Source organism: Canis lupus, chromosome 7 (genome assembly GCF_048164855.1).
Source record: "Canis lupus baileyi chromosome 7, mCanLup2.hap1, whole genome shotgun sequence".
In the NCBI taxonomy this organism is placed as follows: Eukaryota; Metazoa; Chordata; class Mammalia; order Carnivora; family Canidae; genus Canis; species Canis lupus.
In genome coordinates, this window is record NC_132844.1 from 64,024,720 (window position 1) to 64,049,978 (window position 25,259).

The window sequence follows — 25,259 nt, forward strand, 5'->3', positions numbered from 1 at the left end:
CATCACATATCTTCTTTAGAGTAATGTTCATTCAAATCGTTTGCCTACTTTTTTTCTCTCAAAATCTCTGATGTATGCTTATTTATGTATTTATTTAAAATTTTATCATTGATGTATAATGACACACAAAGTTATATTAGTTTCAGGTGTACAACATATTGATTTGACAATTCTATACATTACTCAGTGGCTCAGTGGTCGCTATGGTAAGTGTAGCCACCATATATCACCATAAATGTTATTAAAATATTATTGACTATGTTCTCTATGCTATACTTTTCATCTCTGCGACTTATTTATTTATTTATTTATTTATTTATTTAATTTTTTTTTTTTTTTATTTATGATAGTCACAGAGAGAGAGAGAGAGAGGCAGAGACACAGGCAGAGGGAGAAGCAGGCTCCATGCACCGGGAGCCGGACGTGGGATTCGATCCCAGGTCTCCAGGATCGCGCCCTGGGCCAAAGGCAGGCGCCAAACCGCTGCGCCACCCAGGGATCCCCCGCGACTTATTTATTTTATGACTGGGAGTTTGTATCTCTTTTGCCCTTCCCACACCACATCTCCCCTAGAAACCATCAGTTTGTTCTTTGTATTTAAGAGTCTGGTTTTTTTGTTTGTTTGTTTATTTGTTCATGTGTTTTGTTTTTAGAATCTACTGATAAGTGAAATCATATGGTATTTGTGGGTCTGACTTATTTCACTTAGCATAGTACGCCCTAGGTCCATCCTTGTTACAAATGGCAAGATCTCATTCTTTTTTTATGTCTGAGTAATATCCATTGTGTATGTGTAATATATATATGTGTGTGTGTGTGTTTATATATATAATATATATATATATGTGTGTGTGTGTGTATAAGAAGATGTGTGTTAGGTTAGAAAGGAAGAAGTAAAAGTATGTTTATTTGTAGATGATATGATTTTATATATAGAAATCCTAGGTAATGCACTTTTAGAGGATAAGTAGCAGTAAACAAACTCAGCAAGGTTTTAGGATTCAAGATTAATATAGAAAAATCTATTAAATTTTACATGGTAGCAATAAATAATCAGAAAACAAAATTAAAATATAAATTTTGGTAGACAGGTTAATTTTTGCAAAGGAAGATAGCCCAACTAGTCTTTTAGCATTTTGAATATGCATTCCATTACCTTCTAGCCTCCATGATTCCTGATGAGAAATCCATTGTTAATCTTATAGATGATTCCTTGTGTGTGATTACTTACTTCTCTTTTGCTATTTTCAGGATTTTCTTTGTCTTTAGACAGTTTTGCTATGATGTGTTTAGTTTTGGAAATGAGTTTATTGATCTTAGATACGTAGATTTATTGGGGAAGTTTTTATCATCATTTTTGTAAACATTATCTCCCCTCACCATCTGGGACTTTATGTAAATGTTGATCTCTGATTTCTCTGTTCATTTTACTTCATTCTTTATCATTTCTGTTGTGCAGACTGAATAATCTAATTGACCAATCTTGAACTTCACTTTCTTCTACCAACTCAAATTTGCTGTTGTAGTGAATTTTTTATTTCAATTATCATACTTCTCAAATCCAGATTTTTTAAATTCTTTTTTATTATTTTTATCATTTTATTCATACTCACTGTTCTGTGAAACATCATTTTCATACTTCCCTTTAATCCTTTAAACATGCTTTACTTTTGTTCTTCAAACTTATTTATAATACCAAACTTAAACTCTTTTTTAAAAGGTTTTATTTATTTATTTATTTGACAGAGAGAGCAACAGAGCATAAGCAGGGGAAGCAGCAGAGGGAGAGGGAAAAGCAGGCTTCCAGTGAGCAGGGAGCCCTGTGCTGCAGAGCTCAATCTCAGGACCCTGGGATCATGACCTGAGCTGAAGGCAGATGCTTAGCCTCTGAACCACCTAAGCACCCCAAACTTAAACTCTTTATTTAGAATTAAAAAATCTGGGCTTCCTTAAGACCCATTTCTATTAAACTTTTTATTTCCTATGCAGAGGAAATACTTTGCTGTTTTTGCATCTCACGTCTTTTTTTTTTTAAAAACTGGGTATTTTAAGTAGTATGATATGATAGCTCTGGAATTCAGATTCCAACCCTCTCCAATGCTTCTTGTTGTTGTTATTGTTGCTGTGGCTGCTTATTTGTTTCATAAATTCTATGGACTAAATCTATAAAGCCTGTACTGTTTGTTGTATGCAACCTCTGAAATCTCTGTTCAGTAAGATTTGTGGTCAGTTAGTGATTGGACAGATATTTTTTAAATCCCTTGAACCTATCACTCTGAGCCTTGATAAAATGCTCTCTGTGTTGGGGTACCCATTCAGTACTCTGGAAGTTTATAATTTTGTCTTATCTCTAACTTCATGCTTGTTTGGGGCCTCAAGGCCAGCCATAGATAAGATATAGGACCTTCTCTGGTCTCTCCTGGACGTGCACACAGCTCTGTACATATGTATGGTCTTCTAGAGTCCCAAAAATATGCCATAACTTTTCAAAGCCCCTTATAGACATAGTATTCTACAGATTTTAATTTTAAGATTTTGTTCACCTTCTTGTTTGCCTACTGGTATTGCAGCCTAGGGCAACTGGGATGTTGAACACTTACCACTGATTTGTCTTCAACAAGTACCAGGATATGACTTTTTTTCATTGAATAAACTGAGTCAGGTCAAACAAAGATAAGTACTATAAGTGAGGCAAGACAGGTCAGAGAAGTCCAATTCTGTAGACTTTTGGAGGAGTTCCAAACCTGTACCACCCCCTCCAGTGGTTGCTGTACTTATGTTTTTCATGGTTATGTGTTTGCAAGTCTTTTATTTTTCAAGGCTACCATGGAGCTGGGGAGGGGAGTGAGAATGGTCAAGTTAACATGTCACAAAACTCATCACCCTTCCTGAGATTCAGCCATTTTACTTGAGTAAACACTCCTTGGATTGTTGTGAGCCTTTGGATAGCTTCCAGGATTCTGAAAAAGTTGATTTTGACAATTTTTGCCACTGTTCTCATTATTCTTGTGGAGGAGTGAATTTTCAGAGGTCCTTACTCCACCATTTCTCTTTATTTTGAACTAGTATTTTCTCTTAGAATGGATGAGACTACAAGCATACAAAATTGTCCAGTGTTCAATAGGGAAGAGGCACAAGATTAAGTTGAGAATGATCTACAGAAAGGAATTGGAGATAAATGTTGCCAATTTACATTTTTTATTTAATTTTTTATTGTAGCAATGTAATAAATAAATAGCCATAGAGTATGTATTGGTGGAACCTACATCTTTGTTATTTTAAATAGCATGCTACAAAAAAAAAAAAATACCATGCTAACTTTGCCATTTAGTTTACAGCAGATAGGAGGAAAGGAAGCACACATTAGAAGAAAGTATACTAGAACAACTGGCAGTGAAAAAGATTTAAGTATAAAAAATAACCATAATAATCAGCAGATGCCAATGTAGCATGCCACAGTACTCACTTTCCTTAGGCTGTCTCTAAGTCAAAATGAAAATGCTAAACTATAAATTTTTTGCTTTTAAAGACAGGGAAAGCCTAATATATTTTAGAAAATTTTCTATCAAAAAATTTAAAAATGTTTAAGGTTTGATTCTTAAAATTATCGACTTCATTTACCTAGGACATTTATGGTTAAGAGATATTGTATATTCATATGATACTTGCTAATGGAACATAGCTATGTCCTTGGTGACAAATGCTGTTGAGCAGAAAGATTCTGTAATCATCCAGCTAAATTAATCATTATAGTTCCAACTCTATGTGAAGACATGGAGAAAAATTATTAAGCCTCTCAGAAATGGAAAGTTGAATAACACATCAGTTATCCCGTTTTGTTCACTTAATGTGTTTAAGCACCAACAACACCTTCTACCTACATAACAAAAGATTCATTGAATTGTTGCTATAAATATTATTCTTAGTTTAATAGTTGTATGAGGTGCGCGGGACTTAACTGATTACTTCACAATAAGCTCTAAGCAAAACCTGTGTGTTTTAAGAGGGCGTGATGATAATAAATCACTTACCATACAAGCATGAAAGCATAGCAAAACAGAACTATGGGCAGTATCTCAGCAGAAGTATTAAAGGAGGAATCCCAGTGTGAACAGTGAGGGGTGATTCTCAGAGGAGCCATCTATTAAGCATCCATTGACAATGAAGGCACCATTAGCTAACATCTTCATAATTGGTTGGATGAAAACATCTCAGGGATGAAGGAGCTATTTGTAACAAAAAAAGAACATAATGCTATAATAGTTTGCTATTCTGTACAATGTAGAAGAAAGATCCACTTGTGAAAGTCTGAATCATCCAAGATGTACTAGGAAAGCCTATATGATGAGGAAATGGGGTAAGGGAGGGATGGGAAGGAAGAGAAGGAAAGGGAAGGGGACATGAGGAGAAGAGGGAAGAGAGATGGTGGTGAGAAGGTTTAGTGTTCTTTTTCTTTTTGAAATTCTGAAATTTCATTTTTTCATCATGATGAGTATGCTTCTTAATCCCCATCACCTATTTCACCCATCCATTCCACCTCCCCTTTGGTAACCATCAGTTTATTATCTATAGTTAAGAGTCTGTTTCTTGGTTTGTCTTTTTTTTTGCCTTTTGCTCATTTATTTTGTTTCTTAAATTCCGCATATGAGTGAAATTGTATGGTATTTGTCTTTCTCTGACTAACTTATTTTAGCATTATACTCTCTGGCTCCATCCATGCTGTTGCAAATGTCAAGATTTCATTGTTTTTTTTATGGCTGAATAGTATTCCATTGTATGTATATGCCACATCTTCTTTGTCTGTTCACCTATTGTTGGACACTTGGGCTGCTTCCATAACTTGCCTATTGTAAATAATGCTGCTATAAACATAGGATTGTATATATCCCTTTGAATTAGTGTCTTTGTATTTTGGGGGGTAAATACCCAGTAGTGTGATTACTGGATCATGGAGTAATTCTATTTTTAACTTTTTGAGGGAACTCCATACTGCTTTCCACAGTGGCTGCACCAGCTTGTATTTCCACCAACAGTGTAAGAAGGTTCCCCTTTCTCCACATCCTCTCCAATACCTGTTGTTTCTTCTGTTGTTGATTTTAGCCATTCTGATGGGTGTGAAGTGATATTTCATAGTAATTTTGATTTTCATTTCTCTGATGATGAGTGGTGTTGAGCATCTTTTCATGTGTCTGTTGGCCATCTGCATGTCTTCTTTGGAGAAATGTCTGTTCGTGTCTTCTTCCCATTTTAAATTAGATTATTTGTTTTTTGAGTGGTATATCAGTTCTCTCTATATTTTGAATACTAAACCTTTATTGAAGATGTTATCTGCACACATCTTCTCTCATTCTGTAGATTGCCTTTTAGTTTTGTTGATTGTTTCCTTCACTGTGCAGATGTAGTGTTTTTTATTATTTTAATATAACCCCAATAGTTTATTTTTGCTTTTATTTCCCTTCCCTCATGAGACATGTCTAGGTAAATGTTGCTATGGCCAATGTTGAAGAAATTGCTACCTGTGTTCTTTTCCAGGATTTTTATGATTTCAGGTCTCACATTTAGGTCCTTGATCCATTTTGAGGTTTTGTGTGTGTGTGTGTGTGTGTGTGTGTGTGTGTGTGTATGGCATAAGAAAGTGGTCCAGTTTCATTCTTTTGCATGTTGCTGTCCAGTTTTCCCAATACCATTTGTTGAAGAGACTGTCTTTTCCCCATTGTATATTTTTGCCTCCCTATTATAGATTTAACTGATTGTAGAAGTGAGAGTTTATTTCTGGGTTTTCTATTCTGTTCCATTGATCTATCTATGTATCTATTTTTTGTGCCAGTACCATACTGTTTTGATTACTACAGCTTTGTAATATAACTTGAAGTCTGGAAAATCCAGCATTCTTATGACCACAATTAAATCAAAGGCTGCTCTGTACAACTGTAGAGCACATCTGGATTACTATCTTACCAAAAAGTCATTCCATGAAAATTCAGGAGGGGAATCCTTAGAGGGTTTATAGTTGGAGCTTAATGTTAAATTAGGGAATTACATTTCAAGGTATACAGTGGTAAATATTCTGCATTCTGTACCTAGTGTTCTAGAAGGTGACTACATGTTATGAGTATTTGCCCCATGAAATGCCAGGTGTCAGATTTGTAGGTTGCCAAATTGGAGGTATGGTTTCATCAGAACTTTTACTTTCAACATGTACTATAAAGTATACTAAAGATGAAGAAAATATTTAATTAGAGAGCGATTTCAGCAAAACAGTAATACAGGAATTTCTAGCACTTGTACCCTCCCAGAAAGATCAATTTGAATAACAACCAAGCATGAAAATACCTTCACAAAAGCTAAAATACTCCAGGTGAGGAATTACAGCATTGTGGTGGGGCACAGAAAAAAAGAAAAGACACATTGAGGAGGGTAGAAAAGATAGATTGGCATTACCCCATTAAGCATCCCTGAAGCCTGAGCATCCTAGCACTGAAAGAGACACCATCCCCATGGGAGGAGACTGCAATGAGCACCTGATGTTACTGTAGATACTTGTGCTGGCACATCCCAGCATCAGCTGACTCCAGTGGCCCTAGGCAGCTCCCATGGCCCCAGGTGACTTCCCTGGCACCACATGACTTCAAGGTACCAAGTTCTTGACAAGCTATTAGCATCTACTCCCCTGGCCTACCCTACCACCTGCCTGCTACTGTAGTCCCAAGCAGCTCCTGCAGCAGTAGGCTACCAGCAGGTTCCCATAAACCCAAGCTCCTGATTTACCCTGCAGCCAGATGACTCTCATGGCCCCAGTCAGCGCCCATGATACCAGGCTCCAGCAGACTCTAGGAAATCCAGGATTCTATCCCATCCCTGTTTGGCCAGCTGGCATGGCCTTGGGTGGCTCCTATAGCTCCAGTATTCTGGTAGATTACCATCAGACCCACACTTTAAGCCCTCCCCAGTGTTGGCCAGCCCCCTGCAGCTGGAGCTTTGAAGCTGGCTCCATAGACCCAGGCCCCTGGCCTGCCCAGCATCACACTGGTCACCGCAAACCCAACATGGCCCCTGAAGCTCTATGTTGTAAGCTGATTCCATAGCCCAAGACTCTTTGCTGGCCCTTATTCCAGGTTGGCACCTGTGGCTCCAGCCTCCAGGTTGGCTTCTGTGAAACCAGACTACCAGCCTGTCCCAGCACTGGACTCGCCCCTGTGGTTCCAGATGCTGGGCCCATCCCAGAGATCCCAGTGCCTAGTCAGCCACTGTGGCCCCAGTATCCAGGTCTACCCACACAGGCATGAGATCACCAGAAGAATCTAATAAAGCCCATTTACTGACCCTAAAGAAATGGATCTGGGAACTGTCTGACAAATAATTCAGAATAATACTCTTAAATTCAGTGAATTACAAGAAAACACAGACAACTAAATGAAATTAGGAAAATAATACATGAACAAAATGAGAAGTTCAACAAAGGAATAGAAACCATAAAAAAAAAGCTAATTCTAAAGTTAAAAAACACAGTGATCAAATTGACAATTCAATACGAAGCTTTAATAGCAGACAGAATCAAGCAGAATAAGAAATTAGTTAACTGGAAAATATGTCATTTGATATCATCCAGTCAGAGAAGCAAAAAGAAAAAAGAAAGAGTAAAGAAAACCTTTGTGAATTATGCCACTAAAGAAAACCATCTCACATTGTTAAAGTCTTAGTAAGAGAGAGGGTGAAAGGGGCAGAAAGCATATTTAAAGAAATAATGGCTTGGAATGATCAAATCTGCAGAGAGATTTGGACATCCATGTTCATACAGCTAATAGATGACCCTATAATTTTGAACCAAAATGATCTTTTACAAGACATATTAAAATAAAAATATCTAAAATCAGACAAAGAGAGAATTTTAAAAGCAGCATGAGAAAAAAATAGCCATATAATAAGGGAACCCTCATAAGGTTATCAACAGATTTCTCAGCAGAAACCTTATAGGCCCTGAGAGAGTGGGACAGTATATTCAGATTTCTGGGGGGAAAAAAAAACTGCTGAGAATACTTTCTCAGCATAGTTGCCTTTCAGAAATGAAGGAGAAACAAAGATTTTCCCAAACAAACAAAACCTGAAGGAGTTCATTACCACTAGACCTATCTTATAAGAAGAAATGCTGAAACATGAAAATATAAAGCATCCTGGTAAATGCAAGTATAAGCAAATTCATGATACTCTAATACTATAATATGGTTTGCGTTAATTACTCAATCTACTATTAGGTTAAAGGACAAAAGTTTTAAAAACAACTATTACTACAGTAATTTAATAATGGAGATACACTTATAAAAAGAAGTAAATTATGACATTAAAAACATAAAAAATGGAATGAATAGTAAAAAACAAGAGTATATACACAAAAAACAAAGAAAAAGGAATCAAAGCATACCACAGGGAAAATCACTTTACAAAGAAAGACAGTAAAAGAGGAGGATGGGAACAAAGGAAATACAAAATTAGAAAACAATGAATAAGCTGATATTTGTAGGCCTGTACTTTTAATATGAATGGATTAAATTCTCCGATCAAAAGGCATCAAGTGGCTAATGGATTAAAAACAAGACCCAACCATATGCTGCCTACAAGAGACTCACTTCAGCTTTAAGGACATACATAAACTGAAGGTGAAGGGATGGAAAAAGATACTCCATGCAAATAAATGGAAACCAAATGAAAGCAAAAGTAGCTATGCTCTTACCAGACAAAATAGACTTTAAATCAAAACTGTGATGAGACTGGGTGCCTGCATGGTTCAATTGGTTAAGCGTCCAACTCTTGATTTTGGCTCTGGTCATAATCTTGGGGTCCTGAGATTGAACCCCACATTGGGCTCTAAACTCAGCATGGAGTCTACTTGTCCCTGTCTCTGCTCTTTCCCCCACTTGTGTTCTCTCTCTTTCAAATAAATAAATAAAATCTTTAAAGAGAGAGAGAGAGAGAGAGAATCAATAAGGAAACATTGGATGTGAACTATACCTTAAGCCAAATGGACCTTAATGGAACATACATGGAACATTTCACCCAACAACAGCAGAATACAGATTCTACTCAAGCACACATGAAACATTCTCCTGGATAGATCACATGTGAAGCACAAATCTAGTTAAGAAATGGACAGAGGACTTGAATAGAAATTTCTCCAAACAAAAAATACTGATGGCTAACAGATATATAAAAGCGTGTTCAAGATTTCTAATTATCTGGAAAATGCAAACCAAAAACCTTCATACCTGTTATGATAGCTGTTGTCAAAATGTCAAGAGACAGCAAATGCCGTCAAGGATATAAAGAAAATGGAATTCTTGTGCACTGTTGGTGCAGATGTAAGTTGGTGCAGCTACTATGGAAAACAGTATGGAGTTTCCTTTAAAAATTAGAACTACCATATGATCCAGTGATGCCACTCCTGCATATAAATCACAGGAAATGAAAGTTCATAGGGGTATTTGCATCCCCATGTTCATTGCAGCATTATTCTCAATAGCTAAGGCATAGAAAAACCTAAATGTCTACTGATGGATGAATGGATAAAGAAAATGTGTGTATATATGTGTATATATATAATGGGATATTAGCCATAAAAAGAAGAAAATTCTGCCATTTTGCAACAATGTGGATGAGCCTTGAGAACATTATGCTAAGTGAAATAAGACAAAGACAAATACTGTACATTCTCGTTTACTTGAAATCTAAAAAACTGAACTCATAGATATCAAGAATAGAATGGTGATTGGCAGGAGCTAGTGGGTGGGGGAAATGTGGAGATATTAAACAAAGGGTAAAAACTTCCAGTTATTAGATGAATAAGTTCTATAGATTGAATGTACAGCACAGTGACTATTATACATTTGAAAGTTATCAAGAATATTGATTTTAAATGTTATCACCACTTATAAAAATGATAATTCTGTGAGGCGATGGATGTGTTAATTAACCCTATGTGAGACTCATTTTGCAGTATATTTATGTATCACATATCACATTTGTACATGTTAAAGCTACATTTGTAAGATGTCAGCTATATCTCAGTAAGGCAGAAAAAAGATTAAAAGACATTGTATAAAAACCAAGAACATTTTTAATAAAATGTCCAATACATCACTATCTGTTCTTTAGTTGTGACAAATGACAAATATTAACGTATTAACAATAGGGGAAACTAAGTGTTAACTCTGTGTTAACACTCTGTTAACAGTGTTAACTCTGTACTATCTTTGCAACTTTTTGTGAAATATAAAAGTATTCTAAAGAAAAGTTGTATTCAGGGCAGCCCTGGTGGCTCAGCGGTTTAGCGCTGCCTTCGGCCCAGGGTGTGATCCTGGAGCCCGGAATCGAGTCCCACGATGGGCTCCCTGAATGGAGCCTGCTTCTCCCTCTGCCTGTGTCTCTGTCTGTGTCTCTGCCTCTCTCTGTGTCTCTCACGAATAAATAAGTAAAATCTTTATAAAAAAGAAAAGAAAAGTTGTATTCAGATGAAGAAAATATTTAAGATGACCGGACTCCATTTGAGTTACAGATAACCTACTAAGAAAAAGATTGGTGTGCTGATACTCCTGGATAAAAAGAATTTTTAAAAAGTAAATTATTTTAGCTAGATATTCACGTATATAGATACTTCTATAAATGTCTTTCCAATAGTGTGGAACAAGGTTGCTATTAGAATACTAGCCATTTAATACTCGTGCAGTTAGCCATTTCGATGTTAGAAGTGTGCCATTTCTTTATGTAGTGTCTTGGCAGGTTACAATGGTACCATCTTTGCCTATGGGCAGACGGGCAGTGGGAAAACATTCACCATCACGGGTGGAGCAGAACGCTACAGTGACAGAGGCATCATCCCAAGGACACTGTCATACATTTTTGAGCAATTACAAAAGGTATGGAACTTTAAGTTCATTTTCTATCTGATATATTCAGCAGGAATTTATGGTGGGTAAAAAATTTATTGTGACATTTTATTACATTATATCTAAATGAGGGAGTATTTTTGGCCAGTGACTCTGGCCTTTATATTTAAAGAAAGTTTAGGATTTTGCTGAAGAAGTGGAAATTCAGGTGCTTCTCAATAAAGGGCTGCTGTTTCAGCAAAGGCTCAAAGGGAGTTCCTTGTGATCCATCAATGGAGGTTAAAAGAACAGATAACACATTTTACCAACTAACGTCTTATATTTCTCCTTAAGAAACTGGATGTCCTTTTGCCAAGACATCTTTATTTCGACTACTAAAGCACTGAATAAGATGATGAGATTGTACTTTTTTCACAGTTGTAATAGAAGCCCAAGAGAGTCTACCAGAGTAAAAATCCTATTGCGCTTAAGATTATTATGAAGAGGAGTTCTCTATATTATATGCATCATTTATTGTGTGTCTCTAAGTGTCTATTGCCTTATAGGTATTTAATACAACCGTCAAGGTAAGTATTCTTGTCCCAATTTCAGAGTTGGGAAAATTGAGTCAAAATATCTTTCTCTGGGTCTTTGTAAGTTACTGACTTGGAGGTCCATCCCAAGTCTGTGTGATACAAACTGTGCTTTTTACCTCTGTAGGCACTGCCTCTATGTCTCAAGCTGCCTTTATTTGGTTGGTTGTATTTAAACAATGGTGAGTCCCTTAACTTCTCTGGGTTTCTGTTTTCCCTTCTCTGAAAGTAGGGATTGAATGGTACTAGAGGATCTCGAGCATCTGTACTGTAAGTTCCTACAGTTACTTAGTTGTATTAATTCTGTATAACAAAAGCCCTAACTAGGTCAGTGTAACAGTTATTCCAAAGTTTCTCGAATGTATGCTTTTTGCATTTTGAGTTGCAAAGATGAGAAGAAATTGCTGAGATCTGCATAATTCTCATTTCCATCCATAAAGTAGCAATTACCCATTAGTTCAGCTCATCTCTCACTAGCTCAAACATGCCAACTCTGCATGCCAGAAAATGTGGAAGAGAAAGAGTTGAGTATAGTGTATATGTTGGATTAATATCCTGTCTTTTCATTTACTCATTTATTTCCGACATTAGCTGTTTTGTTTTGTTCCCAGATTTCACAAACTGGGAATATGATTTCTAATAGTTTTTGCTGCTGTGGCCCAATGTGGAAGCATGCTGTCTTGGAAAGATCATTGAAGTTGGTGCGGGCCAACCTGGTTCTGAGAAAGTGTGCTGCTTACAGCATGTGGCCATGTCTCAGGCTCGTGGAGTTGCTATGAGGGTTGAACATACTGTATCTAAAGATATGGTCCAGTTCCTGGCACATAGTATATGCTTAGGAAATGAGCTCAATTACTACAGCCATTAATATCTGTATTTATACGCACACACACAAATACACATACACATGTGTGGCCAAATGATCCTGATTGATTTCAAAGAAGCCTTTGAAACAGAACAAATGAAACCAATTTCCCTGATTAAGTTAAACAAAATAAACAAATCCTTTCCTCACAGGAAATATATTTATCCCTTCTAAAATTTTGTCTATGGGTACCAAAATACAGTAAAAGTCTAAATATCTCCCAAGTACCTATCATCTCTTGGGTCCATTGTTTTATATCTGCCTGTCATTGACATTATTCTAAAGCTCGTTTCATTTTGAATAATCCTAAATCACTTCCTGGGATTGGAGAGAACCCCTTGGACCAATTTTTAGCCAGGACAACTCTTTGTAAAAGGACAGACTTCCATGATAGGGCACAACACATTCATTATAATCAAACTAAACTGCAGCAAAACTAGTCAGAGGCAATGTGAGCTTCATCATTAAGTTTGTCCACAGTGTAGCTGAAAAAATGCAGTCAGGTACTCAGATGCCCCCAGTCAATTGCTTTAGAGGGCCACATGGAGCTCTCTAGAACTCTTAAAGGAAATATTTGACTTATGCAAAGTATTTATTTCAAGATAAACTAAGAGCAATTGCATACTGGCTCCTATAATGCCTGTGAGTGTGATAGGAGCACATTTGTGATGATTTGAAAAGAAGACAATTGATTCCATTTATTTTAGAAACTACTGCCCACTATTTTTGAGTGTTGTGAGGTTCAGACTTGTTCTGGGGGCAGGAGAAAAGGCTGTCTGCAGGAAACATGTGTGTTACATTACAGTCTGGCAATCCTAACCACTAAAAAAGGAGTAATAAGAAAAGGTAGCTTGCCACATTGCTCAGTGACTTTTAAGTGTGTATTCCAATAAAAGTCCAGAAAACGCAGAAGCTGGAGCAGCCAAAGGCATTATCCCCATCATCTCTGGGGAGTGGACTTGCCATTTTCCTGACTTATGATTCCTTCTGATTTCTGGAAGAAAGAGAGTTTGTCCACTGTAGATGAACATACAAGTTGGCTGTTGTTTTTGCCCTTTTTTGCCTTTCCTTTTATATTCACATTCTGAATTCTCTGTTTGGAGGCCTTTAGAAATAATAAAACAGTAACATTAGCAATAATAGTATCGGTAGCAGCAGCAGAGATTTATTGGGGCCTATTACAGAGCCAGACTCTTTGGCAGGATTTTAGGTACAGAACCCTATATCTCTGTCACAACAGTTCTGCAAGATAAGGTTTATTCTCCGTAATTCTGTAATTAAACAGCTGTGAAGAATGCAGGATCACTTAGTCATAAATGGCAGATCCAGTGTTCAAACCCAGCTTTTTCTGGTGCTAAGAGGAGCCCAGAACTGTCTGCTAAAATCTCAAACTGTAACAGATGGGATATTTCCAATATGTTCAGATAAGTTTTAGAAATACGTTAGTTTTGAACAAGATCTCCGGAAGTTGCTAAATGATCCCCCTGTGGCCTATTAACATGCTCTGGGAATCTTCTAAAGAGAGACAGCATATATGTTGATCATGGAACACTTTTTGCACATGTTATTTCATGGGACATTTTAGGGAAAACTGGATCAGACTAAAGACCACGCAGAGTTTGTCTAGTATTTATCGTCTCTGATACCTGTGCTAAGCCAAGCCATAACCCACAGAATGCTATTGAAATGATGCCGAGGATACTGAGCTGATCAACAGGCCGAGTGTTAGGATAAACAGCCAGTGGAGCACCTGGATGGCTCAGTGGTTGAGCATCTGCCTTTGGCTCAGGTCATGATCCCAGGGTCCTGGAATTGAGTCTGGCATTGGGCTCCCTACAGGGAGCTGCTTCTCCCTCTGCCTATGTCTCTGCCTCTCTCTGTGTGTCTTATAAAGAAATAAAATATTTAACAACAACAACAACAAAAAGGATAAGCAGCCAGAGTCGCCTGCATCAGCAAATGATTTCCAGCATTTGGGAGAAATTTGCTTAGTCCATAGACAGTCCATGCTATCACCTCCCCAGACACCCAGAATGTGGAATTTCAGCTGTAGCTTGAGTGTTTTACTTTGGTCATGTGCTCCCTAAGAGTTGCCTTAATATTTCAGGTGTTATTTTGTTTTTATGAAATGTTGATGCTTTTCTTTGGATAGTTTGAACCACTTTAGGACCAGAGGATCATATTAATTTTAGTCTAAAGAACATATAGGGATTCTTTATTCAACTTCCTCACTAATGGGTGTGGAAACTGAGGCCTAACATCATAGAGGCTCATAGCAAGTAGGACTAAGATTCCAGCTCTGGATTTGCAGGCCTCTGCTCTCTCCCCCATCTCTGTGACTTTGTCCCCTCTCCCTTTGAATATTATCTGTCAAATGGATTGTCTTGGATATGGGTGAGAATCAAGGGAAAGGTCATTGTGAGCAAATTCTCTTTGTGACATTCTGACAATCTGCCGACCATTTTGCCATAAGACACAAAGAGATTCTCCCTTTATGAGAAGTAAAACTCTATTTGTCAAAATGAAAGTTTTTTTTTTTTTGGGTGGGGGGGAGAAGCAAGTAGAAGGTGCTATCAGTTGATATTTGGTCTTGAAAACTGACCCTGGAATTTTCTTGAGATCTGAAAAAGTTCCATTTCATTTCATCTCAGAGAGAGGAGGTCCTTTTGTCTGCCAACAGAACTGAGACAGGACCTATCACCTTGACTTTTATCCTAACTATATTGATGCCTGTGTCATTCCATTTCAGTAATGACCCACAGAATATACCTCTCTCAAATCAATAGCTCAATATCCCTGATTTGCCACGTGAGCCAGGAAAATCCAACAGATAAGATATAGGCAGTGAGCTGCGAATGCCCACTCTTACTGTTACTTGATTGATCTAAACTATTTTTGTCCCCTGGGATTCATTTTCCCTTATCCAGTATTGTCTGTTATCTATTTGTGTCATCAGAAAATTTGAATATTGCAAAAGTGAAAAAAAAAAGAACTATGACTGAAGATGGAAACTTTTGCTACTGAAGTTTAAACTGAAGTAACGATTTTGTTTTCTTTTATGAATAGACTATTCACAGAATGTAAGTTTATTTTTTCATAGTAACCTTTTTTGGGTCTGGAAAGTAAAAAATGGTGTGTTATACAGTTCTGCAACCAAGTTGGCTCATTTTAAGTGTATATTGACTCTTGATGTATAATGTGGAACCAATAAAAAAACCCAACAGACTAAAGTTGCTTGTAATCATGGGTGTTGGCCATTAAAAAAAAAAAAGCTTCATGCATATGGTAACTGGCAACTTGAAAGTGTCACGAACTGAAAATGGAAACCATACAAAGTAAAGAGAGTAAAGGAGAGAAAGCTGTGAGGAACTGTAGTGATAAATGTGTTCATCCTCTTCTGAGCTGAATTGTTATTTATAGCCATTAAACAATGTCTTCCCCTTTTCCAATCAGGACAGCAGCACAATACATACAACGCACATTTCCTATTTGGAAATCTACAATGAATGTGGTTATGATCTATTGGATCCAAGACATGAAGCCTCCAGTTTGGAAGATTTGCCGTGAGTAGCAGAACAACAAAGAAGGAGGGAAAATCACTTTCAGATGTTCCCTTCAATTGTTTCCTTTGAAACTTTGTATGTTTCTGGTCTCAATCATAATTAACAAATACTGGATAACAGAATCTTTTTGTAATATAATGGATACTTTTTCAGTTATGACAAACAGACAGTAGTGATGGGAACTTAAGTTGCTTAAAACCCATTTCTTGGGAAAATCTCCTTTGGAGTTGGTGCAAGAGAATGCACTGAATGTTTTCTGAGCCAGTGCTGAGAAGACTGAAGGGATATGCCAGTACTACTTTACTCTTGCTGAATCAATCCCTTTACTCCTCTAGTTGTGACTTTTCTCTGAGGAGGGGATTCAAATTAGGGCTCAGGCAGCAATAAGAGAATATAAAGGGGAGAAAATAAAACTTTGTTTTCCCAATTGCTTTTCTACTGTTATGAAGACTGACACTGAGGATCATTTGGTCAGATTGGCACTGATTGCGTCATGACTGAAATATAAATAGTCTTCAGAGCTTACCTACTAACTGAGTTAGTTATCCTGCCAGCATTTGTATAACATTACTCACTGCTTGTTTGAACATCTGCCTAAATTGCATATTAATGGAAATACTTCATATCCTTTTGTCCAGACATCTTCATATTATCAGAAGTTGGTAGAGCCAAGAAAATGTACTTTAAGTTTCTTATTAAATATTCTAAAACAATTTCAAAACATGTATTAATCCTCTATCACTAAGACCAGTAACCAGTTGCTTGCTTTAATTTGCAAAGGAAATAAGAGGAAATATTAAAGAAAATAAATTATACTCTTTGCATCACCTTTATATGCTTTCTTCCTTTTAATGTTGACTGAGAGTTTTTACATATCATCTCTGTCATGCCAACCATATTCATTAGAGGGAGTTAGGAAAGGGGATGATTGTTGGTACTCTAAATATTATCGTTAATTAAATAATATAAGAAGAGAAAGGAAACACCTGACTCCATGGAAGAAATTAGTCTTGAGAAAACTATTGGAATTAAGTTTACAGAAAAGTGAGACATTTCTCAGAGGAAGGTTCAGAACAGTAACATTAAAAACAGGAAGATTGACCATGAGGGTACTATGCTGAGCAAAAGAAGTCAGAGAAAGACAGTTATCATATGTTTGCACTCATATGTAGAATTTAAGAAACAAAACAGAGGATCATAGGGGGAAGGGAGGGAAAAAGAAAATAAGATGAAAACAGAGAGGGAGACAGACCATAAGAGACACTGAACTCTAAGAGACAAACTAAGGGTGGCTGGAGTGGAGGGGGTGAAGGGATGGGGTAACTGGGTGATGGGCGTTATGGAAGGCACATGATGTAATGAGCATTGGGTGTTATATACAACTGATAAGTTACTAAATTCTACCCCTGAAACTAATAATACACTATATGTTAATTAATTGAATTTAAATTATAAACCAACATGAAGATGTGGTCAAAAAGGCCACATCTTGAGGAGTTGTGAAATAAAATCAGAAAGGCCAACAGAAGCCAGCTTTTGAGGGACTTGAATGTTGGGCTTTTGTTGTGAGATTGATCTTTATTTGAATAGGCTTTTAAATTAGTTTTCTAGCCTCCAGTCTAACCTGTGGACCTCTAGGCTAAATCTTGCTTAAAATTGCTTTTAACAAGTCACATGTGCACTGAAGACCTTGAAGCCGGTTTAGCAATAATCCAGAAGTGAAGGGCTTGGGTCTGACAAACATGGAGGAGGAGAGAAAAACTTGAGAGCTATGCGTAAGAAAATAAATAGATGATAGCTAACTAGTCAGCTACTTAACTAGATAGAAATAAAATATATTAATTATGCCTCTCCCCTTGGATTTGATTGAATTTGAAAAGAAGGTAAATTAGAACCAGTTCACTCTCTGCATTTTACTGATCGAGGAGAGTAAACCCCAAGAGGTATGACTTGCCTAGGGTTTCAAAACTAATCTGTTAATGGTACAGCAGGGATTGAAAACCACATACTCTCACTTTCATGCCAGAGTAGCAAAAATAGCTTCAAGATTTTACGGTGGGACCCAGAGAATTAAGGAAGCATTAACTAAAAAAGATAATTTCTGTTAGAAAACTTGATTGGGTGATGGTAATGAGTTTCACATACACAACTTTGGTGTCTGAGAATACCCTACTTGATATTTACAATAAACTCCTCACATATAGGAAGCATGTCTTACTTGAGTTGGTAGTCTCTCTACCACGTAGGCCAGAGTAAGTTCTTAATATTTTAAAAAATTATCTATCAAATTGAAACTGTGAAGTGGACTTTTTGAAGATGAGCATGTAAAGGAAAAACAGCATGAGCTCTATGAATCAGAGTCTAATTGACATAACGAGGTACAGTCTATGAGAAGCAGGGGTGAGAAAAGTCATTGACCTCTAAGAGAGGCAGTGTAATATAGTCAGGAGCACGTGATTACAAGTCAGGAAATTTGAGTTCTAGTCCCAACCCTGCAATCTTAGATATATTTTTTTCACTTTTCTGGTTTCTCCTTGTGTATGAAATGTAGGCATTGGGCTATATAATATTTAACAACCTTCCAACTTCAATGTTCAAAGATCAAAAACTGGTGACCTCACAGGATAGGACTTACTTGGTGACTCTTTTCCTGTTTACAAAAAAATAAGTGATGTAGATATTTTATATTTTCCTCCTAGAAAAGAGCCTTAAGCCTCTTGAGAGCAAGAACAGTGCTTTAATTCACTGTATGTCTTTGTGTTTCTTGGCATGTCTGACATTCAGTAATGGTTCTCCATGTGGATCAGATTGTCTCTGTAGATGTCACTAGCTTTCTATCTTAAACTACAGCTCCTTCTATGGTAGCTTTGTCCTGTTGGAGGATGAGTTCACTGACTCAAGTCAGAAGTGACCTCAGCTACAAAACAGATGTTTTCAGTGAACTAACCTCCCCTCCCCCGGCCCATAGGCATACAAAAGTGGATAGAAAGATGTCCTTATTTTACATTCTGGAATATAATTACATGACAACAAACTTCATTAAAAGAAAAATGAAAAGATTCTCATTATAAAAGAAGATTCCCATATCCCAGGAGGATAACCTACTAACTTCAAATATAATCAATACTACAAAATTCCAGAAAAACTCAAGGATTGCAGTCTTTTGGTGTGGGGATGATGGGATTTGGCTGGTATTGACTCTGCTGACTTTCTTGGGATTTTAAAGGGTTTGTCTTTTACTATGATTATCAAGTAATTCTTCATAATGGCATGTGACTTCTGTTGTACCTGGTTTGGATTAAGAGTATGTACTATTAATCTGGTTTTACACACTCTTGAACCCGGACAAGCCCTAACTCTGCAATCCTATCCTTCTGGTTGACTGGTTTCTTTGTTGCAAGCTGGAATGTCCCAAACACTCTGAATACAATCCAAAATATAGTAGGCAAATGTCTGTTGACTTTGATTCTCTCTTGCAGTCATCTCTTTGAAAGACAATGGCAATATGCACATTTGATCCCTTCCACATTCTTATACTTGGCATAACCATGTGTAATCAAATTCAAGGTCATCTTGATGTTGCACAACAATAGCCATCAGTAACAGATTTCTTACCACTGAGCAGCAACATAGCTTCCTCCAAATCACCTGCTGGATGCTCTTCTCAGGAGCACTCTGCCTTTTCTGCTTCTAGTTTTTTTATATCCTAATGACTTCCAACTCTCTGCTGTTACTCAATCGTTTGCCTACAGATTTCCTGTGGACTTTGTATATATGATGTCAGGGCACCGGACTAAAGTCAGTTGCTTTTTGCAAATGTTGCTGTAGTCATTTGGCAAGGAGTTTTGAGATACAACACCAAAAGCATGATCTGTGAAAGAAAAAAATAGATGAGTTGAGCTTCATTAAAATTAAAAATGTCTGCTCTGTCAAAGACACTGTAAAGAGAATAAAAAGACAAGCCAGAGATTGAGAAAATATTTACCAGACCTATATCCAATAAAGGATTTGTATCTAAAATATACAAAGAACTATTAAAAAAAAGAAAAAAAATATACAAAGAACTCTTAAAACTCAACAATAAGAAAACTAACAATCCAATGAAGAAATGAGAAAAAAAATCTGGACAGACACCTCACCAAAGAAGGTGTATGGTTGGTAGATAAGCATTTGAGGAGATGCTCAACATCATCTGTGATTAGGGAATAGCTAATTAAAACTACTATGCACCTACTAGAATGGCAAAAATCTAAAAAAAAAAAACTGGTGATACCAAATGCTGGCAAGAATGTAGAGAAACTAGAACTCTCATTCATGCAGTATAGTACAACCACTTTTTTTTTAAAGTTTAAATCCAATTAGCCAACATGTAGTACATCATTAGTTTCAGATGTAGAATTCAATAATTATGAGTTACATATAACACCCAGTACTCATCATATCACATGCCCTCTTTAATAACCATCACCCAGTTACCCCGTATCCCCACCCCCCCTCCACAACCCTGTTTGTTTCCCATAGTTAAGAGTCTCTCATGATTTTTCTCCCTCTCTGATGCCTTCCCATTCAGTTTTCCCTCCCTTCCCCTATGATCCTCTGCACTGTTTTGTATATTCCACATGTAAGTGAAACCATATGATAATAGTCTTCCTCTGATTGACTTATTTTGCTCAGCATATTACCCTCCAGTTCCATCCACGTCAATGTAAATGTAAGTATTCATCCCTTCTGATGGCTGAGTAATATTCCATTGTATATGTATACCACATCTTCTTTATCCATTCACCTGTCAATGGACATATAGTACAGTCACTTTGAAGGTCAATTTCCAGTTTCTTAAAAAAACAAAACATAATTCTTAGGATATGACCCAGCAGTCATGCTCCTGGGTATTTAACCAAATGAATTGAAAACTTATATCAGTACAGAGAGCTGCCCATGAATGTATATAGCAGCCTCATTCATAATTGCCAAGAACTAGAAGCAACCAAGATGGTAGGCAGATAGAAAAACAAACTGTGGTACATGCATGCAGTGGAATATTACTTGGCAACAAAAAGCAATGAGCTATTAAGCCACAAAAAGACATAAAAAGTCTATATACTGTGTGATTCCAACTGTAAGGCATTGTGAAAAAGACATAAGTGTAGATATAATAAAAAGATCACTGGTTGCTAGTAGTTGGGAAGAGGAATGGTAGAGGGATGAATAGGTGAAGCACAGGGGACTTTTGGGGCAAACTGTTCTATATGATAGTATGATGGTAGATGCATGGTATTATGCATTTGTCCAAACTCATATAATGTATACCACCAAGAGTGAGCCCTAACAGAGGCTATGGACCTTTAGTTAATAAGACACCAACAGCAAAAAGGAATGAACTATTGATAAATTTAACAGCTTGGGTGAATCTCCAGAGAATTATGCTGAGTGAAAAAAGCCAATCCCAAAAGGTCATATGTTATGTGATTTTATTTATGGAATAGTTTTTATTTTTTTTTAAGATTTTATTTATTTGACACAGAGAGAGAGAGCACAGAGGAAGAGGGAGAGGGACAAGCAGACTCCCCACTGAGCAGGGAGCCTGATGAGGGGCTCAATCCCAGGACACTGAGATCATGACCTGAGCTAAAGGCAGATGCTTAACTGACTGAGCCACCCAGGCACAATGTGGAATATCTTACAAATGGCGGAATTATAGAAGTAGATAACAGCTGAGTAGTTGACAGGAAGTGGGAATGGTTATACAAGGCCGGTGAGAGATCCTTATGGTAACAGACTATACTGTATCTTAATTGTGGCTATGGATACACAAAACTACTCATGTGATTAAATTCCATAGAGCTAAAACACACACACACACACACACACACACACACACACACACACACTGGCAAAACTAGGACATCTGAATAAGATCAGTAGATTGTATCAATGCCAATGTCCTGGTTGTGATATTTAATATTGTTTTACAACATGTTAACATTGGTGAAAATTGGGTAATGGGTACATTATTTCTTACAGCTGCATACAAATCTACAATGATCACAAAATACCAAGTTTATTTTTAAAAGTGTCTATATATTTGTATAGAGACATATGTGTATTTAATGTATTCTGTATTTAGTAATTTAAATGAAAATAAAACATCTATTTTTGAAAGTCCTTATGTCATATGCTATAAAGGGAATATAGTTAGAATCTAAGTATGTCTTATGAAGTAAAATAGTATAACTACTGGTCTTAACCATAAGGAAAATAGTCACCTTACTTTAGTGTAATTTTAGTATTCCTAAATAGGGATACATAATGCATTTAAGGTTCCAAAGATGGCCATGGTTATTACTGTTAGAAAAAAGTCAGTAAACTCCAGCATCCAGTATTGAAATCTTGGCTGTGTTGTAAAATAATTTGTCATCAATGGAAAAAAAGTCGAGAGATGTTAAGTTTAATTCATCACATTTCTGATACCTACTGGATATGAAACAGTGTTAAATGTTGCAGGAGTTACAGAAAAAGGTAATGTACAGTGTCTGTCCTCATAGCTTACAGTTTAGTCATGTGGAATCATTCATTTATTCAACAAACATTTACTGAGATCCAGCTTGATTCCACACTTTGTGCTAGGCTCTTAGTTTACCAACATAGTCTTTACTTTCCCGGAACTCATAGCAGAGTAGGTAAACCTAGTACAACATGGCACAAGGTGGAATGTGAAAAACATCACAAGAGAGGCACAAAGAATGACTAGGGCTTAAAGGAGAAAGAACTCACATTAGGTCAAGTGATCAGAAAGAGATTCACAGAGAAGGTGGTATATGAAATAATCCTTGAAGGAAGAGGTAGGATGTGGATCAGTGGAATGTGGCATTCATGTGGAAACAAAGGTAGGGAAAAGCATAGAGCTTGGTGTGTCAGTTAATAGAGCTGTTTGACTATACCCCAATTAGGGGGTAGGTGAGGATATTGGGACTGGAAAGGCAGGAATGTAAGGATTTGGCAGAAGGGTGTAGCCCTCGGAGATTTTTTATTCAAGGGCATAGCAGATTGGAATTGCCTTTTAGGAAGAAAAATCAGTCAGTAGCATGTAGGGCTAGGATGAGATCGATGGGAGTCCGAGAGACTCCAGAGCATTGTGGGAAGTTATTGGACCATTTAAGTGGCCACAGGAGTAAAAAGAACAACAGAATTGGAATACATAATCCAGGGACTTGACATTTAGCTATGTATGAGACTATAACTATGTATGAGAATCACCAGGAGTGTTGTTAAAAATGCAGATTCCTGTCCCCCACCTCCAGAAAATTCAAATATGTTTGAATAAGCATCCCAAGTGATTCTAATGCAGGTGGTCTGTATTAATCCCTTCCTTCATCCACCTAGGAAAAGTTCTTTTTAGGGATACCAGAGAAATCTCTCCAGAGAGGGAGATGGGCACCTATTGTATGCTGGTCCCTATCCTAGGGACTTTCAATGGAGTATCTGACTTGAGGAAGTGGGTATCATGATCTACATTTTATGGATGAGTAAATTGAGGGTCACATAGATAGTGTAATATTTCTCTAAGATTCCATCCCCACCAAGAGATGGACCAGGATATTAACCTCCATCCATCCCACATCAGAGCTGGGGCTGCTGGTGCCATTGCCTAGGAGATCCATGTTGTATCTTGGCATTCCATCTAATCTCTGAAACTTCCATAGCAGTTAGCCTATGTGTTGTTTAGCCAACTATATAGCTGACCTTGTGTTTTCAGAGTGAGTTCTAGGACAGTTGAAGACATCTTACAAAGAGAAAGTTAGTTATTGTGAACCAGAGAGCAGACTAATGCTGCTCAGGCTGGCTGACCGTCTATTATCTTTTAGTACATTTGTGACTCAATCTAAGAAGGAAGCCCTAGGAATAACCCAGTTAGAAGAAATAATGGTAAAATAGATCCGTTTTACAATAGCAAAAGAAGAGAAAATGTTCAGGGTCTTTGTGAAGACAATATAGGTAGTGCATTTTTTTTGTGAGAAATAAAAGAAGACTTTGAAGGTAAATGGAGAGCTGTTAGTCTGGTTCCAATGAGAAGTGTGATCCTTGAAGAGGTCACTTCTTCTCATATGTAGAGTTCAGTGAAATTCCAAGCAAAATCTTAAAGACTTTAAAAACAGATGAGGGGAAGCACTGGGAGCCTTTCCCCTAAGATCAGGAACAAGACAGGGATGTCCACTCTTACCACTGCTATTCAACATAGTACTGGAAGTCCTAGCCTCAGCAATCAGACAACAAAAAGACATTAAAGGCATTCGAATTGGCAAAGAAGAAGTCAAACTCTCCCTCTTTGCCGATGACATGATACTCTACATAGAAAACCCAAAAGCCTCCACCCCAAGATTGCTAGAACTCATACAGCAATTTGGCAGTGTGGCAGGATACAAAATCAATGCCCAGAAGTCAGTGGCATTTCTATACACTAACAATGAGACTGAAGAAAGAGAAATTAAGGAGTCAATCCCATTTACAATTGCACCCAAAAGCATAAGATACCTAGGAATAAACCTAACCAAAGAGATAAAGGATCTATACCCTAAAAACTATAGAACACTTCTGAAAGAAATTGAGGAAGACACAAAGAGTTGGAAAAATATTCCATGCTCATGGATTGGCAGAATTAATATTATGAAAATGTCAATGTTACCCAGAGCACTTTACACGTTTAATGCAATCCCTCTCAAAATACCATGGACTTTCTTCAGAGAGTTAGAGCAAATTATTTTAAGATTTGTGTGGAATCAGAAAAGACCCCGAATAGCCAGGGGAATTTTAAAAAAGAAAACCATAGCTGGGGGCATCACAATGCCAGATTTCAGGTTGTACTACAAAGCTGTGGTCATCAAGAGAGTGTGGTACTGACACAAAAACAGACACATAGATCAATGGAACAGAATAGAGAATCCAGAAGTGGACCCTCAACTTTATGGTCAACTAATATTCGATAAAGGAGGAAAGACTATCCACTGGAAGAAAGACAGTCTCTTCAATAAATGGTGCTGGGAAAATTGGACATCCACATGCAGAAGAATGAAACTAGACCACTCTCTTGCACCATACACAAAGATAAACTCAAAATGGATGAAATATCTAAATGTGAGACAAGATTCCATCAAAATCCTAGAGGAGAACACAGGCAACACCCTTTTTGAACTCGGCCACAGTAACTTCTTGCAAGATATATCCACAAAGGCAAAAGAAACAAAAGCAAAAATGAACTATTGGGACTTCATCAAGATAAGAAGCTTTTGCACAGCAAAGGATACAGTCAACAAAACTAAAAGACAACCTACAGAATGGGAGAAGATATTTGCAAATGAAGTATCAGATAAAGGGCTAGTTTCCA

General features: G+C 37.1%; 1 protein-coding gene across 18 annotated transcripts in view; it reads left to right on the forward strand.

Annotated features, from left to right (window-relative positions):
* KIF6 (kinesin family member 6) overlaps positions 1-25,259 on the forward strand; it is a 380,711-nt gene that overhangs the window by 68,779 nt on the left and 286,673 nt on the right. For 16 of the 18 annotated variants that reach the window (XM_072833153.1, XM_072833146.1, XM_072833145.1 and 13 more), the window contains 2 exons: positions 10,760-10,907; positions 15,768-15,877. In XM_072833153.1, coding sequence (XP_072689254.1) covers positions 10,760-10,907; positions 15,768-15,877 — 258 coding nt within the window. The remainder of the gene's footprint in view (positions 1-10,759; positions 10,908-15,767; positions 15,878-25,259) is intronic. The other 2 variants (XM_072833162.1, XM_072833161.1) reach the window with 1 other exon arrangement.